Source organism: Bombina bombina, chromosome 1, assembly GCF_027579735.1.
Source record: "Bombina bombina isolate aBomBom1 chromosome 1, aBomBom1.pri, whole genome shotgun sequence".
Classification (NCBI taxonomy): Eukaryota; Metazoa; Chordata; class Amphibia; order Anura; family Bombinatoridae; genus Bombina; species Bombina bombina.
The window spans coordinates 560,892,538-560,912,633 of NC_069499.1; the positions used below are offsets into that span (position 1 = coordinate 560,892,538).

General features: G+C 37.1%; 1 protein-coding gene across 1 annotated transcript in view; it reads left to right on the forward strand.

The window, feature by feature from the left end:
* Window positions 1–20,096, forward strand: part of ARMC8 (armadillo repeat containing 8) — a gene marked incomplete in the record, with an annotated part of 400,143 nt that overhangs the window by 19,106 nt on the left and 360,941 nt on the right. Inside the window, 2 exon segments of the mRNA XM_053698755.1 lie at window positions 4,765–4,841; window positions 14,496–14,567. Coding sequence (XP_053554730.1) covers window positions 4,765–4,841; window positions 14,496–14,567 — 149 coding nt within the window.

A 20,096-nucleotide genomic window follows, 5' to 3' on the forward strand; every position in this document is an offset into this window, starting at 1 on the left:
TTCATGTTCCTTTAAAGCTTGAGCCCAGATTCTCTAAAGCTTGTTTTAGATATGATATACGTTTTGATTCTCTGCACATTTAATTTTGTTTTCAAAATATAAAAAAAACTTCTATTCATGTTATGGCATTAAATTCAAAATTGAATTCCCTAAAAGAAAATTGCAAATTATACATATATAATAATATATTATAATTATACATATATAATAATATATTATACACATATATTTATATTTTTTTTATTATTATTTATTTTACCTACTTTTACTGCACCTTGACTGGAGTGGATCCAGGAGGGTGAACCGTGTCTGCATTTATATCTATTATTGACCACAGCAAAGTAGATGGCTGATATTAGACTGCAAAACAATGCAATTTGTAATACAGATTTAAAGGCAGTTACATTTTTGTGTTTAGTTCTTTTACAGTGCAGTACTTCATTGCTGACTTTCCTTTTTTTCATAAATAAAAAATAATGTCCTTTTAAGTTCTGGTTTCAGCTTATTGTAATGGAAATTTTAAACAAACTTTGCTTCTCCACCTAATATGTTGCATGCTGCAAGAGTTAGTAAAAAATCAAAAACTGTTACAGATATATTAAAAAAAGAACTTTGGCAAGTGAGAATACTCTCCTCAGATTTTGCTTCTAAGTCCTCTATATTGTGAAAAACATGATTGCCAAGCTTCCAGGGGTCTATGTGTTATATATGTATTGCCTCTGTATACTTTATTGTGCCCTCTGGTGAACTGCTACCACTTTTTCCTGGAGCTTGGAAAGTTTTTAATTTGTTTGGGTGTAGTGCAGAGTTTCTCTGGGATTTAACTTGAAAGGATAGTAAACTCAACATTTTCTTTTATGATTCAGATAGAACATACAACTTTCCAATTTAATTCTATTATCACATTTGCTTCATTCTCTTGTATATCCATTGCTGAAGGGACAGCATTGCACTACTGACAGGAAGCTAAAAATATCTATTTAGCCAATCACAAGAGACAAATGTGTGCAGGCACCAATTAGCATTAGCTCCCACTAGTGTATATGTGCGTACTCCTTTTTTTAACAAGGGATACTAAGAGAACAAAGCACATATGAAAATAGAAGTTAATGTAAAAGTGTCTTAAAATGACATGCTCTATCTGAATCATGCAAGTTTAATTTTGACTTTCCTATCCCTTTAAAATAATTGCTCATTTTAATAGGCCAGTGTACACTGTTTCACAAATCAAGAAAGTTGTTGTATACTCCACATTCATGATCCCCTTTGTTGTCGCTAGTTAGGGAGAGCTGTAAAAGAGCTTTTAGTCTGAGCCAAGTAATCACTGTGTAGAATGTTAAAGGGTCAGATAGATTTTCCTTAATTAAAGGGATGTTAAACTCAAAATTTCATCCCCCGTAAATTTAATTATGAATAATTTAAAAAAAACAAAAACTTTGCAACAGACTTTCATTTAATTTAAATTTGTAGTGTTTCCACTTTTCTTAAAGAGGTTGTAGAGCATTCCATGGAGTAGTAACATTCCTACATGCTGCACAGTGATTGTTTTGTATATGCAGGAGCTCATTTATATAAGTCCCCAATAGACGTGCATTTGTTGTATTCTGTGAGCAGCAAATGCTGAAAAATCAACGCTGCCCACGGCATTTAGCTTTTTTTCTGATCCAGATTTCTTTTTGTAAAAGTGCAATACAAAAACATCTGTATTTGCACAGATCTTTGTTTATTTTACTTTCACAAGAAGAAATTCAGCTCTGAAAAGAGCCGAATCCCGGTGCCATTTTCAGCATTTGTTGTTCACAGAATACAACAAATGCACATGTGTAGTCCCAAATTATTCACAGTAAGGGACGTAAAATAAATAAATAAAAAAAACATTCAACAAGCTTTTTAGGGGTGTGCCTTGGGACTGCAAAATAATGCACATTTTTATTCAGCAAAATGACATATTTCATATTTTTAAAAGCTGTATTTTGAATGCAGCGCCTCTCGGGAGGGAGTAGAACAAGCACACAGTTTTTATTTGACTGTTTTATGTTCCATTAACCTATAGCTACAAATTATACTACGTTATATTCATCCTCATGTGTTTACACTCTGTGGAAAATGAAAGAATACTATTTGGAACAATATAACGCAGGCTTCTAAAATCTTTTTGACTTTTTTTTTTAAAGGCTATTGTATCTCTGTAAATGCTCCTAGCAAACTGCTTTATATATGTTTAGCCACCCATGCTATTTTATATGTGGTTTCACCTCTGATTGAAAAAGCTTAATTTACAGTTGCTGGTGTTCTTGCATATACATTTACCCTTCTTGAGTTTTGGTTAGGTGATCATATTAGTAGCTAATAACCTTGACAAATCCTCTTTGTGCAGTATAAAATACTTTATCACTGTCTAGTCTAAGTCTCCCACATTGCATTTCATTTGAGTACAGGTGGCCCTCGTTTTACAACGGTTCAATTTACACCGTTTCAGAATAACAACCTTTTTTTCCAGTCATGTGAATGCTATTGAAAAGCATTGAGAAGCAGTGCATTTATTAAAATAGCCAGTAGGTGGAGCTGTCCGCTTGTGTTGCAGCAAAGCCAAGCAAGCTGAAATTAATCAGTTTGACCAGACCTGAGCTATCAAGCAGATTTCAAAGGAACAAGATCTTCCTGTCTATAAATCAGTCCAGATTGGAATACATAGAAAGAACTGTTTGCAGAAAAATGCAAGTGAAGTCTGCGTTTTGTGATTATTTTTTTAGGTTTATAATGCTGTTTAGCAAATGTTTTTGTTCACTTAGTTTAATTATATATTCTGTGTTGTGTGATTATTTTGTTAGGTTTATAATGCTGTTTAGCATTTAAAGTCTTCATTTCAAAGCTTTAAAAATAATGTATTAGGTGTTACTTATGACAATTTTGAGAGGGGCCTGGAACCTATCTCCCTCACTTCCCATTGACTTACATTATAAACTGGGTTTCAATTTACAACGGTTTCGATTTACAACCATTCCTTCTGGAACCTAACCCCGGCGTAAACTGAGGGCTACCTGTACATGGTTATCCAATAATAGGTAAATATTGTATTATTTGTTTCCAGCACAGTTTTCATTTATATCAGAAGATATAACCTTTTTTATGAGGGACTGTATCAAATGAAATATACTTTTTTTTTTAAATAACAACCCTGTTTTCCATCCTCTCATGTCCATTTAAATCTGAATTCTATGTGACTCCTTGAGAATTTACAATTGGTACATTTGAATGCTGCAATAGTGGCAGCTTTGAAGAATTGAAATGTTGCTCTCCATGTTTTTCTTTTAGCTTGTTCACATGTAGTTTAGGTAGTCCTAAAAGAAGTGGTAAGTGCTAGAGGTTGTGATTGTGTGTGTGTGTGTGGTCACATACTTAAAGTGAATGTCAATTTTTATGCTAAAGCGCCCGGTTTTTAAAAATTTGATTAAAAACAGGGGCACTTTAATTCATCAAAATTTACATTTCACTCCTGTTGTGAAAAAAAACTTACCTTTTAATCTTCACAGCAGTTCCAGCTTCCTCCGGTTGTTGCAAGCCATTTCTGATGTCAGAAATAATGGATAAGTCATACTCCAATCACGGCTTCCCCCCCCCTGGGGGAATCGGTGTCTGATTCAACACCATTATTGGAGGAAGCCGGATTCCTCATTTTAGACCCAGGAAGAGGCTTTGCAATGGGTGGAGGAAGCTGGAGCTGCTGTGAAGATTAAAAGGTAATTTTTTTTCTCAACAGGAGTGAAATGTAAATTTTGAAGAATTAAAGTGCCCCTGTTTTTAATCAATTTTTTTAAAACAGTGCACTTTGTCACTTTAAAATGAATGTCAATTTTGATGCTAGTCAACACTAAAAATTGTATTGTTTAAAAAGATAGACAACACCTTTACTACCCATTCCCCAGCTTTGCACAACCAACATTGATATATTAATATACTTTAGAACATTTAAACCTCTAAATTTATGCCTGTTTCTAAGCCACTACAGACAGCCTCTTATCACATGCTTTTTTATTTGATTTTCACAACAGGAGACTGCTAGTTCATGTGGGCCATATAGATAACATAGTGTTCATGCCCATGGAGTTATTTAAGAGTCAGCACAACACAGCACTAATTGGCTAAAATGCAAGTCAATAGATAATACATAAAAAGTCATGTGATCAGGGGGCTGTCAGAAGATATTAGATGCAAGGTAATCACAGAGGTAAAACATATATTAATATAACTGTGTTGGTTATGCAAAACTGGGGAGTGGGTAATAAAGGGATTATCTGTCTTTTAAGTCAATAAAAATTCTGGTGTAGACTGTCCATCCATTTAAATACCAGAAAAAGGGCAAGTAAAGTAATTTGTGTTGTCTTATTTTCTTCTACACTTTCTGTTCTGCCAAGCTGCTTCTAGTGTTAGGGTGCAGGGAGATAACATATGTTAATTCACACCTCACTCCACTCTGAACAGCGGCTGACTTTCATACCTGTCCTACTTTCTTAATGGGGAAAATAGTATTGTAGGGGGGAGGGGCAGGTATGAATGCAAGATGAGAGGAAGAAGGTGACTTGTTTTACAGCAAGTACACAAATAGTATGCTTTAAAAACTACAGGGACCTAAAGGCCAAATTAAATCTGCCTTTGAAACTGTAGATTAAACACGCTTTATTTTTTTTTAAGGGTTCTGTGTAGATTATCAATAGCAATGCATTGTTTATACTTCTACTATATATTTTTATTTTATCTTTTTAGGAGGTCACTGCAAGCAGTCGCCATTATGTGGACCGTCTCTTTGATCCAGATCCTCAGAAAGTGCTCCAAGGAGTTGTGTAAGTTAAATACCTTTTCATGAATTACTAAAGCTAAACTTATTAATCGAATGAATAACTTGGAACACATTGTTACAGACACATAGGGCTCAATTTATCAAGCTAAGGCAGACAGGGACGTACATTTGCACCCTTGTCCGCCGTAGCTCGCCTCTGGCGGACAGAATTCCACTGGCTTAATTTAACATTGCACGAAAGCGCTAATTTGAGCTTGCCTGAAATGCCACCCCCTGCCCGCACAAAGCCAATCACGCACGGGCAGGAGCTGTCAATTTCCCCGGTCGGACGAGACTGGGAAGATTGAAATTTTCCACCTAAGAGGTTGAGAAGAGTGTAGGAAGCAGCGGTCTGATAACCGCTGCTTGATAAATACGGACTGCAGGTTTTCTTGTGAAAACCTGCAGTCATAGTGCAGGAGAAGGCTTGATAAATCAAGCCCATGCTTTCAATAAATCTTACATTTATTTTGTACTGCATGGGCATTAGGTATTACATCTAGCTGTTTTGGTAACATACTTACAATTGTAATGGTTGCAGTGAGGAAGATATCATTTTGTAGCAAAATCAGTAGGTTTTTCAGAGGTGGTTACAATAGTATCTATTGTAAAATAGGTTCATTCTGTTCTCATCCAAACAATGGCTAGGAATCACTGCTTCAGTTTTGAGCAGAGCTCTCAAGTTATGTTTAGGAAATGTTATTTTCCTATTTTTTGTCTGTCTTTCTGGTTTCAGAAAAGCTTGTACTTTCAAACTTCTTCTTTTCCATATGGATTTATTATATGCTCTCTGAGGTTGTGTGGTTAAATTTTTACATTTCTGCTTTACATTTTTAAAGTTACAGGAATACCACATTTTTTTTCGTTCATGATTCAGATTTGGTCTTTTTTTCATACATCGGACCAAAGCATGAGAGTAGTAGCTTTAAAGGACCAGTCAACACAGTGGATTTGCATAATCAACAAATGAAAGATAACAAGACAATGCAATAGAACTTAGTCTGAACTTCAAATGAGTAGTAGATTTTTTTTTCTGACTATTTTAAAAGTTATGTCTTTTTCCACTCCCCCTGTACCATGTGACAGCCATCAGCCAATCACAAATGCATACACGTACCATTTGACAGCCATCAACCATTCACAAATGCATACACACTTATTCTTGCACATGCTCAGTAGGAGCTGGTGACTCAAAAAGTTTAAATATAAAAAGACTGTGCACATTTAGTTAATGGAAGTAAATTGGAAAGTTGTTTAAAATTGCATGCTCTATCTGAATAATGAAAGTTTAATTTTGATTGAGTGTTCCTAAGTCTTTCATTTTCTTTAGAAATTGCCATTTTAACACCTTTTAACAAGTGAAGAGAGATCACATATAGAGGGAAGTGCTTTTAGAAATGGGTTGTTAATTACAGGTATGATAACATACAATGTTTTGATAATCAAATGGTTTAGCCCCCCCCCCCCCTTTTCTAAAAGGTGCTGTTAGTAGGTTATGAGAAAAATTTAGATATTTTAAACTTTTTTTTCTGAAATGATTAAAAAAATAAAAATACAGAAAATCTGCGTTGAATTGCACACCTTTCCTTTTGCTGTGCACATAGGCCAGCATGTTATACTGGGGCTTATACTTTTATATAAACTATTTAGTCTTTAAATATTTAAGCATAATCTATTCAAGAGCTCTTGAGATTAGGAGATTGACTGAGTGCGTGCTTCAAGGCTGAGGGCTTTTTTTCTGAACAGTGCATGTCATTTTGCAACTCTGTGCACAAGATTGCATCAATTCCAGTGTTCTTGAACACAATACCCTGTAATGTGATCTGTGCACACATCTTTTACACCTGTCATAAACTAAGCTAGCAATCAATTTTTTTTATTGTTACAGCTTGGCTTACACAATATAGTACATCAGAACAGCATCCACTTTCAAAAGAGAGAGATACTTCTGTAGTTACTTATTTGAATGCCTGTTTGGCGTTAATAAGCCCCTATCCAGTCTTCTTCTTATAAACAGTATTTGGAGACAGAGGTTGATATATTCTAAATGTGGCAAGTCCAAAATTCCCAATGTAACTTCTAATGTTGAGGAAGGCATTTCAGATGGCATAACCATTGTCAGAGAGCCTATTTCATTTGACTTATTCATGCTCATGTATATTTTTCATGATGTAAAAAAAATAGACCCACCGTGTTCATGAGCCAGTTCTTCTGCCTAAACTAAAACTGACTACATCTGAGCAAAGGCTATAGTTTCCTATTTTTTTTTCTCTGCTTGTAAGAAGGTTTGGCAGTACAAAATTTACTTATCAAGACTTGTTTCTATTCCATATAGAGTAAAACAGGCATTGTCTGGCATAAGGTAGACATCTGATGAATTCCTGGTAGTTTACTAGATTACAGATTCCAGCACACTGATGGGAACTAATGCTACAAAAACAGCCATTGAAGGTTGTTGGTCATTGGTTGAGTCAACTACATACTAGAGTCTAGTGAAGCTGTTGTGTCGTCATTTTCTTTTTAAAAAAATAAAGAAAAAATAAAGAAAAATGTGGCAAAAACATTTTCCATTCTGTGTTCTTTAAAATAATGCATTTTTTTCCCAGCAAGATTATCCAGATTTGATTTTTTTTTCCCTTTCCTGACACCTATATAATTTACTTTGTAAATCTTTGGTGGCGAGTTCTACTTAGGTGAACCAAGATAAATGTAAATGCTTCTATTTTAATCTAGGCATTGCTCTTCCTATGTAACACTCAAAAAACTTACCTTCCTTTCATTGCTACAAGATACTAATTGGAGAAGTTTGATACCCAATTGAAAAGTTGGGCATTAGGCTTTGTCTAGTTCACTCCCCACCCCCATAAAACGGTTCAGTTATCGCTAATGAGTGCTACTTGAGAAATTTAAGCAAAAATGTACAGTGAGTAGGATATTTATTTTCATGGTTGTATATCTCTGACTTTGTAGATGATTTTAGAGCGTACAGAGACTCTGGTGCATGCCTGTGCTTAAGTGACAGATAAAGGTCTGCACGTTACCAACACACTACAGTCTCTGCTTTTTCCACAGCTGATATTGATGGTAATAAATACAAAGCCAACTTTTTATTTAAATTGAATTCCTTGATATGGTTGTTTTTTTTTTTTTTTTTACTCTGACTGAATAAGCCCACTTTTACTGATCGTTAGGGCCAAATTTAAAACTCTCATCCTTTCTAGGATATCTAGAGGAACATATCTCATATTTTAAGTGTAAGTTGTTTCATTTTATATTGAAACTAACAAGAAACACATATTTGCTCAATTTATACTATTTTATTAATGCTTACTGGCTGATAACGGAAACTATTGGTAGGGAGGGACAGTCCTGTCAAGATAATGTTACTTTAGTCGTACAGAAGCGTCTCTTTCATGTAATTGGCAAGAGTCCATGAGCTAGTGACGTTTGGGATATATATTCCTACCAGGAGGGGCAAAGTTTCCCAAACCTCAAAATGCCTATAAATACACCCCCACCACACCCACAATTCAGTTTTTACAAACTTTGCCTCCTATGGAGGTGGTGAAGTAAGTTTGTGCTAGATTTCTACGTTGATATGCACTTCTCAGCATGCTGAAGCCCGGTTCCTCTCAGAGTGCAGTGAATGACAGAGGAATGTGAAGGGAGTATTACCTATTGAATGCAATGGTCATCCTAACGGGGATCTATTTCATAGGTTCTCTGTTATCGGTCGTAGAGATTCATCTCCTACCTCCCTTTTCAGATCCACAATATACTCTTATATACCATTACCTCCTCTGATTCTCGTTTCAGTACTGGTTTGGCTATCTACTTTATGTAGATGAGTGTCTTTTGGTAAGTAGGTTTTCCTTTTATTTAGACACTCTCAGCTATGGTTTGGCACTTTATTTGTAAAGTTCTAAATATAATGTTTGTACTTATATTTGCCATGATTCAGGTTTATCAATATATTTCCTTTTTGCAGACTGTCAGTTTCATTTTGGGAAATGCATAAAAAAAATAAAAAAATTCTTACCTGGAATTTTCAAATTGACAATCTTTCTAAATTGCGGGCTGTTAGGCTCGCGGGTGCGCAAAATGCTATAATTTATTGCGTCATTCTTGGCGCAAGACTTTTTTGGCGCGAGAATTACGTTTGTGGACGTATTTTCGTCATTTCCGGCGTCTTAGTTGGCGCCGAGAATTTTCACATAGTTGCGTCATCTATGACGCTTGTGTTTGTTGCAGACGTTCTTGGCACCAAAAAAGTATTTTGTCAGTTGTGGGCGTCATACTTGGCGCCAGATTCTGACATTATTTAAGTCTTTATTTCATTCTGCTTCTGATTTTCAGAGGCTTATTTTGTTTGCATTTTTTTCCCATTCCTGAAACTGTCATTTAAGGAAATTGATATTTTGTTTTATATGTTGTTTTTTTCTCTTACATTTGCAAGATATCTCAAAAACTGTTCCTGTATCAGAAAACACTGTTGCATTCCTGATGACTGATATCAGTCCTACCAAAGCTAAGTTCATTTATCTTAATGTTATGAGTTTTTATCTTTAGCTATGGTTTGTAATAAGTTATCATGATAAACGTTTACATGCAGAGTCCATCAGTATTAATGCATTATCTATTGCTATTCTTTTAACATCTATTGTATAAGATATACCTAGGAATTTGTAGGATTATTTTTCTGATTCTATTCTAAAGGCTTTGTCTGCCATCCCGCCTTCTAATAAAATGTAAAGGTCTTTTTTAAATTCTCATTTAGTTGATGAATTTTCAAATGACAGACAACATACTGAATTATCCTTCTCTGATGAGGATTTATCTGATTCAGAATATCCTTCATCAGATATTGACACTAACAAATCTACTTTTTTACTTTTAAATAGAGTACATTCATTCTTTGTTGAAAAGGTGTTGACTATATTGGATATTGAGGAGACTAGTCCTTTTGATTTTAAGACTAGCTAACATTTAAATTCTGCTTATTAACCTCCTGTGGTTTCTTCAGAGGTTTTTTTTCCAGTTCTTGATACTAGGGAATGGAATAGGCCTGGTACTTCTTTTATTCCTTCTTTAAGGTTTTTTAAATTGTATCCTTTGCCAGCAGTTAGTTTGGAGTTTTGGGGAAAGATCCCCAAAGTTAATGGGGCTATCTCTACTCTTGCTAAACATACTACTATTCCTATGGAAAATAGTATTTATTTTTAAGTTCCTTCAGATGGGAAACTTGTATCTTATCTAAGGAAAATTATTTTATTTTCAGGTCCTTTTTTTAGGCCTGCAATTTATTTGGCTGATGTTGCAACTGCTTCAACTTTTTGGTTGGATACTTTAGCGCAACAAGTATCGGATTATGATTTGTTTAGCATTGTTAAGTTGATTCAACATGCTAATTTTTTTTTTTTATATTTTCACAATTGAGGTTAAATCTATGTCTTTAGCTATTTTAGCTAGAAGAACTTTGTGACTTAAATCTTGGAATGCAAATTTGATTTCTAAAATCCAGATTTTTATTTTTCCAAGGTAATAAATTATTTGGTTCACTATTGGATTCAATACTTTCAACTGTTACTCTGGGGAAGGGAGTTTTTTTTGCTTCAAGATTAAGTTCCAAGAGTAAATCTTAAAGGGCCACTGATTCATGATTCAGATAGAGAATAGAAAGTTAAACAGCATTACAATTTACTTCCATTATTTATTTTGCTTCATTTTCTAGATATTCTTAGTTGAAGAAAAAGCAATGCACATGGTGAGCCAATCACATGAGGCTTCTTTGTGCAGCAACCAATCAGCAGCTAGTGATCATATCTAGATATGCTTTTCATCAAAGAATATCAAGAGAATAAAACAAATTAGATAATATAAGTAAATTAGAAAGATGTTTATAATTGCATTTTCTTTCTAAATCATAAAAGAAAAAATGTGGGTGGCATGTCCCTTTAAGCTTATATTAGTTTTTGTTCTTAATAAGGAACGGAATCCTAATTCTTTCCCAAGTAACATGTATTTAATTGGAAGTTATCTTCAAAATCGAATGAATTCAAACCATTTAAAAGATCAAAGTCAACCCCCAAATTCGCATGAAGGTGCGGCCCTTATTCCAGCTTAGCTGGTAGGGGGCAGGTTAAGATTTTTCTAAAGTTGTTTGGTTCAATTCGGTCCAAACTTCTTAGATTGGGGTACAAAATAGGATTCAGAGTAAGACCGCCTGTGAGAAGTCTTTTTCTCTCTCTCATATTCTAGCTATTCCAGTAAAGGCTCAGACTTTCCTGAAGTGTGTTTCAGACCTGGAGTTATCTGGGGTATTCATACCAGTTCCGTTTCAGGAACAGGGTCTTGGGTTTTATTCAGAACTATTCCTTGTCCCAAAGAAAGAAAAACTTTTGAATTGTCATGTTAAAGTACCATCTTTCAGAATGGTGATTATAAGGTCTATTCTGCCTTTTGTTCAGCAAGGGCATTATTTGTCTACAATAGACTTACAGGATTCATATCTTCATCTTCTGTTTTAATTCAGATTATTTTCATTTTCTGAGATTCTCTTTTTTTAGACAAGCATTACCAATTTGTTGCTTTTCCTTCTGGCCTAGCGACAGCTCTAAGAATATTTTCAAGGTTCTCAGTGTTTCCTTATTTGGACGATCTCCTTGTACTTGCTCAGTCTTTTCGTTCTGCAGAATCTCATACGATTCAACTTCTGTTGTTTCTTCAAAGACATGGTTGGAGGAGCTTTTTATCAAAAGCTCCTTGATTCCTCAGACAAGGGTCACCTTTTTTTAGGTTTCCAGATAGATTATGTCAATGTCTTTGTCTCTAACAGACAAGAGACAATTTATATTGGGTGCAGCTTGTCGGAACCTTCAGTCTCTATTATTTCCTTCAGTAGCTATATGCATGGAAGTTTTAGGTCTCATGACTGCAGCATTGGATTCGATTCCCTTTGCTCATTTTCATATGAAACCTTTCCAGTTTTTAATGCTGAATTAATGGTGCAGGGATTATTCTAGGATATCACATTTAATATCCTTGAATCCCAATATTCAACTATCTCTGACTTGGTGGTTAGATCACCATCGTATAGTTCTACGGGTCTCTTTGGTTCATCCAACCTGGACCATGCTCACAACAGATGCGAGTCTTTTAGGTTGGGAAGCTGTCTGGGGATCTCTGACAGCACAAGGGGTCTGGAAATCTCAAGAGGTGAGATTATCGTTCAATATTTTGGAACTCCATGCGATTCTCAGAGTTCTTCAGTTTTGGCTTCTTTTTGAAGAGAGAGACGTTTATTGGTTTTCAGACAGACAATGTCACAACTGTGGCGTATGTCAATCATCAGGGTGGGACTCTCAGTCCTCAGGCTGTGAAAGAAGTATCTCGGATACTTGCTTGGGCAAAATCCAGCTCCTGTCTAATTTCTGCGGTCCATATCCCAGGTAGAGACAATTGGGAAGCGGATTATCTCTGGCATCAAGCTTTACATCCGGGAGAATGGTCTCTTCACCCAGATGTGTTTTTTCAAATTGTTCAGATGTGGGGGCTTCCAGAAATAGATCTGATGGCATCTCATCTAAACAAGAAACTTCCCAGGTACCTATCCAGGTCCAGCGATCCTCAGGCGGAAGCAGTGTATTCATTGACACTTCCTTGGAGTTATCAACCTGCCTATATTTTTCCGCCTCTAGTTCATCTTTTAAGAGTGATTTTCTAAATCATCATGGAACAATCGTTTGTGCTGCTGTACAGCATGGCCGCTCAGGTTTTGGTATGTGGATCTTGTTCGGATGTCCAGTTGCCAACCTTGGCCACTTCCATTAAGGCCAGACCTTATATCTCAAGGTTCGTTTTTCCGTCAGGATCTCAAATTATTAAATTTGATGGTATGGAAATTGAACGCTTAGTCATAGAGGTTTCTCCGACTCAGTGATTATTACTATGTTGCAGGCTCGGAAATCTGTATCTAGAAAGATTTTTTATCAAGTTTGGAAGACTTACATTTCATGGTGCTCTTCTCATAAATTCTCTTGGCATTCTTTTAGAATTCCTAGAATTTTACAGTTTCTTCAGGACGGCTTAGATAAGGGTTTGTCTGCAAGTACTTTGAAAGGTCAAATCTATGCTCTTTCTGTTCTGTTCTACAGAAAAAATGCTAAGCTTCCTGATATTCATTGTTTTGTACAGGCTTTGGTTCGTATCAAGCCTGTCATTTATCAATTTCTCCTCCTTGGAGTCTTATTTTGGTTTTGAAGGCTTTACAGGCTCCTCCGTTTTGAGCCTATGCATTCTCTGGAGATTAAATTACTTTCTTGGAAAGTGTTGTTCCTTTTGGTCATCTCTTCTGCTAGAAGAGTTTGATTTATCTGCTCTTTCTTGTGAGTCTCCTTTTCTGATTTTTCATCAGGATAAGGCAGTTTTTGCGGACTTCGTTTAGATTTTTACCTAAAGTTGTGAACTCCAACAACATTAGTAGAGAAATTGTTGTCCCTTCTTTATGTCCTAATCCTAAGAATTTTCTGGAGAGATCCTTACATTCTTTGAATGTGGTAAGAGCTTCGAAATATTATGTTGAAACTACTAAAGATTTCAGAAAGACTTCTAGTCTATTTATTATCTTTTCTGGTTCTAGGAAAGGTCAGAAGGCTTCTGCCATTTCTTTGGCGCCTTGGTTAAAGCTTTTGATTCATCATGCTTATTTAGAGTCGGCTAAATCCCCGCCTCAGAGGTTTACGGCTCATTCTACTAGGTCAGTTTCCACTTCCTGGGTTTTTTAGAATGAAGCTTCTGTTGATCAGATTTGCAAAGCAGCAACTTGGTCTTCTTTGCTTATTTTTACTAAATTCTACCATTTTAATGTTTTCTCTTCTTCAGAAGCAGTTTTTGGTAGAAAAATACTTCAGGCAGCTGTTTCAGTTTGATTCTTCTGCTTATAATTTCAGTTTTTTTCTTTATAAGATTAAAACTTTTGATTTGGGTTGTGGATTATTTTTTCAGCGGAATTGGCTGTCTTTATTTTATTCCTCCCTCTCTAGTGACTCTTGGGTGGAGTGCCACATCTTGGGTATTGCTATCCCATACGTCACTAGCTCATGGACTCTTGCCAATTACATGAAAGAAAACATAATTTATGTAAGAATTTACCTGATAAATTCATTTCTTTCATATTGGCAAGAGTCCATGAGACCCACCCTTTTTATGGTGGTTATGATTTTTTTGTATAAAGCACAATTATTCCAATTCCTTGTTGATGCTTTCGCTCCTTTCTTATCACCGCACTTGGCTATTCGTTAAACTGAATTGTGGGTGTGGTGGGGGCTGTATTTATAGGCATTTTGAGGTTTGGGAAACTTTGCCCCTCCTGGTAGGAATGTATATCCCATACGTCACTAGCTCATGGACTCTTGCCAATATGAAAGAAATGAATTTATCAGGTAAATTCTTATGTAAATTATGTTTTTTAACCAAACTCCACCACAAACAAAAGTAATATATTTTGAGCATGAAACAAAGAAAAAGATTGAGTATGATACCCATTTAACTATTGTAGTGCCCAATAGTTTGTTTTGATTGATTGTTTTCAACTAAAAATGATTGTAACATTGTTTTCCACAATATTTTTAATTTATATGTTGTTTGTTCCTTTTAACAGAGATATGAAAAATGCAGTGATTGGAAACAATAAACAGAAAGCCAATCTCATTGTTCTGGGTGCAGTGCCAAGGTATGTGAACACCCACAACATGCAGCTGTTTATGTAAGGCCAGAATGTACAGGATCATTTCAGGGACAATTTAGGTATTTTTAATTTATTGTTGTAGTGTACATTCCAAATATACTTCAGTTAAACCTTGAGCCAGGAAGATAAATGTCAGTGACTTTACAAAATACATCTGTAGACTGCTCTGTAGGATTGCACTTGCTTGAGATTAGCACAGTCTTTCATAGAAATGCAATGGTATAAGACTTTTACATAACATTAGGCTACACATTGTGTAAATCCTACTTTACTAACCTAATGTGACATTTTTCCTACTGCTAAAATATTCCTTGTGCCTCATTTGAGTTATGTTATTCTAAATTCATGATACCTCAGCACCTATTGCGATTAGTTTTCAGTCTCTCCTGAAAATCTAGAGCGTCTACTACACATATTCTCTTTTTCCCAATATTTTGCACAGTCATAACATCCAAATCATTATCCATTTCTCCAACATTGGTGTGTCCGGTCCACAGCGTCATCCATAACTTCTGGGAATATTCTCTTCCCCAACAGGAAATGGCAAAGAGCACAGCAAAAGCTGTCCATATAGTCCCTCCTAGGCTCCGCCCACCCCAGTCATTCTCTTTGCCGTTGCACAGGCAACATCTCCACGGAGATGGTGAAGAGTATGTGGTGATTAGTTGTAGTTTTTTATTCTACTATCAAGAGTTTGTTATTTTAAAATAGTGCTGGTATGTACTATTTACTCTGAAACAGAAAAAGATGAAGAGTTCTGTTTGTGAGAGGAATATGATTTTAGCAGCAGTAACTAAAATCGTTTGCTATTTCCACATAGGACTGTTGAGATGAAATAACTTCAGTTGGGGGAAACGGTTAGCAGACTTTTCTGCTTAAGGTATGACTAGCCATTTTTCTAACAAGACTGTGTAATGCTGGAAGGCTGTCATTCCCCTCATGGGGACCGGTAAGCCATTTTCTTAATCAAACAGAATAAAGGGCTTAATGTGGGCTATAAAACTGGTAGACATTTTTATGGGCAAGATCGATTGCTTTATTTGGGCTTTTTATAAAGATTGATGTTGATATTCACACTTATAAAATTTGGGGAACGTTTTTTTAACGTCAGGCACTGGTTTAGACACCTTTTCAGTCAGGAAGGGCCTTCCCTGTAGTAGGCTGAGCCTCATTTTCGCGCCATTACTGCGCAGTTTCTTTTGAGAGCAGGACATGCAGCTGCATGTGTGTGGGTCTGAAAGTATTTGAAAAGGTTCCTAGAAGGCTTCATTTGGTATCGTATACCCCCTGGGTTTGGTAAAGTCGCAGCAAAGGCTGTAGCTGGGACTGTAGAGGGGTTAAAACTTTAACCGGCTCCTGTTTCTTCATTTTAAGGGTTAAAGGTCTCAAATTTGGGGTGCAATGCTTTGAATGCTTTAAGACACTGTGGTGAAAATTTGGTTAAATTTGAACAATTCCTTCATAGTTTTTCACATATTCAGTAATAAAGTGTGCACTGTTTAAAATTTAAAGAGACAGTAACGGTTTTGTTTAAAAACGGTTTTTGTACTTTATTGACAAGTTTAAGCCTGTTTAACATGTCTGTGCCTTCAGATAAGCTATGTTCTGTATGTATGGAAGCCCATGTGTCTCCCCCTTCAAAATTATGTGATAATTGTGCCATAGCGTCCAAACAAAGTAAGGACAGTACTGCCACAGATAGTAAAGTTGCCCAAGATGATTCATCAGATGAAGGGAGTAGACATAGTTCTATATCATCTCCTTCTGTGTCTACACCAGTTTTGCCCACGTAGCAGGCCCCTAGTACTTCTAGCGCGCCAATGCTTATTACTATGCAACAATTGACGGCAGTAATGGATAACTCCATAGCAAATATTTTATCCAAAATGCCTGCATATCAGAGAAAGCGCGATTGCTCTGTTTTAAACACTGTAGAGCAGGAGGGCGCTGATGATAATTGCTCTGTCATACCCTCACACCAATCAATTTCTCAACAGGCAGAACCTGATGTTGTGACATTTAAATTTAAATTAGAGCATCTCCGCGCACTGCTTAAGGAGGTGCTATCTACTCTGGATGATTGTGACAACCTGGTCATTCCAGAAAAATTGTGCAAGATGGACAAGTTCCTAGAGGTTCCGGTGCACCCCAACGCTTTTCCTATACCCAAGCGGGTGGCGGACATAGTGAATAAGGAGTGGGAGAAGCCCGGCATACCTTTTGTTCCCCCTCCTATATTTAAGAAATTATTTCCTATGGTCGACCCCAGAAAGGACTTATGGCAGGTCGAGGGGGCAGTTTCTACACTAGCCAAGCGCACTACTATTCCTATCGAGGATAATTGTGCTTTCAAAGATCCTATGGATAAAAAATTGGAGGTTTTGCTTAAAAAGATTTTTGTACAGCAAGGTTACCTCCTGCAACCTATTTCGTGCATTATTCCTGTCACTACAGCAGCGTGGTTCTGGTTCGAAGAACTAGAAAAGTCGCTCAGTAGAGAGACTCCGTATGAGGAGGTTATGGACAGGGTTCACGCACTTAAGTTAGCTAATTCCTTTTTCTCTTGTTAAGTGTATTCAGTCCACGGATCATCCATTACTTATGGGATATATTCCCTTCCCAACAGGAAGTTGCAAGAGGATCACCCAAGCAGAGCTGCTATATAGCTCCTCCCCTCACATGTCATATCCAGTCATTCTCTTGCAACTGACATAGTAGGAAGGTGTGAGAGGAGTGTGGAATTTTTATACTTAATTATTTCTTCAATCAAAAGTTTGTTATTTTAAATGGCACCAGAGTGTGCTGTTTTTTCTCTCAGGCAGTATTTAGAAGAAGAATCTGCCTGCGTTTTCTATGATCTTAGCAGAAGTAACTAAGATCCACTGGCTGTTCTCGCACATTCTGAGGAGTGGGGTAACTTCAGAAAGGGAATAGCATGCGGGGTCCCCTGCAGATGAGGTATGTGCAGTAGAATATTTTTCTAAGGAATGGAATTGACTAAGAAAATACTGCTGATACCGATGTAATGTAAGTACAGCCTTAAATGCAGTAGCGACTGGTATCAGGCTGATGAATGTATGTACAATAAGTAATTTTCTAAGGAATGGAATTTGACTAAGAAAATACTGTTAATACTGAGGTAATGTATGAGCCACAGTAGAAGCGACTGGTAGCAGGCTTATTAATAACACTACCTAACTTTTAAAGTGCATGTTTAAAACGTTTACTGGCATGTTATTCGTTTTTTGTGAGGTACTTTGGTGATAAATCTTTTGGGGCATGATTTTCCACATGGCTGTCGTTTATTTCTGCATAGAAACGGTTAACTGAGGTTTCCCACTGTTGTAATATGAGTGGGAGGGGCCTATTTTAGAGCTTTTTTGCGCAGTAAAAATTCAGTTACAGTCTTCCTGCTTCTTCCTCCTTGATCCAGGACGTCTCTAGAGAGCTCAGGGGTCTTCAAAATTCATTTTGAGGGAGGTAATCAGTCACAGCAGACCTGTGACAGTGTGTTTGACTGTGATAAAAACGTTAATTGTTAAATTGATTATCTGTTTTTGGGTATTAAGGGGTTAATCATCCATTTGCTAGTGGGTGCAATGCTTTGCTAACTTAATACATTTACTGTGAAAATTTGGTTGCTATAACTGTTTTGGTTCATTGTTATTTCAACTGTGACGATTTTTTGTGCTTCTTAAAGGCGCAGTAGCGTTTTTTATATTGCTTGTAAACTTATTTGAAAGGATTTTCCAAGCTTGCTAGTCTCATTGCTAGTCTGTTTAAACATGTCTGACACAGATGAATCTGTTTGTTCACTATGTTTGAAGGCCAATGTGGAGCCCCATAGAAATATGTGTACTAAATGTATTGATGTCACTTTGAATAAAAGTCAATTTTTATCTGTAAATAAATTATCACCAGACAACGAGGGGGAAGTTATGCCGACTAACTCGCCTCACGTGTCAGTACCTTCGCCTCTCGCTCAGGAGGCGCGTGATATTGTGGCGCCAAGTACATCAGAGAGGCCCATACAAATCACTTTGCAAGACATGGCTGCTGTTATGACAGAGGTATTATCTAAATTGCCAGAATTAAGAGGCAAGCGCGATAGCTCTGGGTAAAGGACAGAGCGCGCTGATGATGTGAGAGCCATGTCCGATACTGCGTCACAATTTGCAGAACATGAGGACGGAGAGCTTCATTCTGTGGGTGACAGATCTGATCCAGGGAGACCGGATTCAGAGATTTCTAATTTTAAATTTAAGCTTGAGAACCTCCGTGTATTGCTAGGGGAGGTATTAGCGGCTCTGAATGATTGTAACAAGGCTGCAATTCCAGAGAAAGTATGTAGGTTGGATAAATACTTTGCGGTACCGGTGTGTACTGACGTTTTTTCCTATACCTAAAAGGCTTACAGAAATTATTAGCAAGGAGTGGGATAGACCCGGTGTGCCCTTTTCCCCTCCTCCGATATTTAGAAAAATGTTTCCAATAGACGCCACCACACGAGACTTATGGCAGACGGTCCCTAAAGTGGAGGGAGCAGTTTCTACTTTAGCTAAACATACCACTATCCCGGTGGAGGATAGTTGTGCTTTTTCAGATCCAATGGATAAAAAATTAGAAGGTTACCTTAAGAAAATGTTTGTTCAACAAGGTTTTATCGTACAGCCCCTTGCATGCATTGCGCCTGTCACTGCTGCTGCGGCATTCTGGTTTGAGTCTCTGGAAGAGACCATTCACACAGCTCCATTGGATGAGATTATGGTCAAGCTTAAAGCACTTAAGCTAGCTAATGCATTTGTTTCTGATGCCGTTGTACATTTAACCAAACTAACGGCTAAGAACTCCGGATTCGCCATACAGGTGCGCAGAGTGCTATGGCTTAAATCCTGGTCAGCTGACGTGACTTCTAAATCTAAATTGCTTAATATTCCTTTCAAGGGGCAGACCTTATTCGGGCCCGGCTTGAAAGAAATTATTGCTGACATTGCTGGAGGTAAGGGTCATACTCTTCCTCAGGACAGGGCCAAATCAAAGGCCAAACAGTCTAATTTTCGTGCCTTTCGTAACTTCAAGGCAGGAGCAGCATCAACTTCCTCCGCTCCAAAACAGGAAGGAACTGCTGCTCGTTACAGACAGGGCTGGAAAGCTAACCAGCCCTGGAACAAGGGCAAGCAGGCCAGAAAGCCTACTTCTGCCCCTAAGACAGCATGAAGAGAGGGCCCCCTATCTGGAAACGGATCTAGTGGGGGGCAGACTTTCTCTCTTCGCCCAGGCTTGGGCAAGAGATGTCCAGGATCCCTGGGCGTTGGAGATCATATCTCAGGGATATCTTCTGGACTTCAAAGCTTCTCCTCCACAAGGGAGATTTCATCTTTCAAGGTTATCACCAAACCAAATAAAGAAAGAGGCATTTCTACGCTGTGTACAAGACCTCTTAGTAATGGGGGTGATCCACCCAGTTCCGCGGACGGAACAAGGGCAAGGGTTTTACTCAAATCTGTTTGTGGT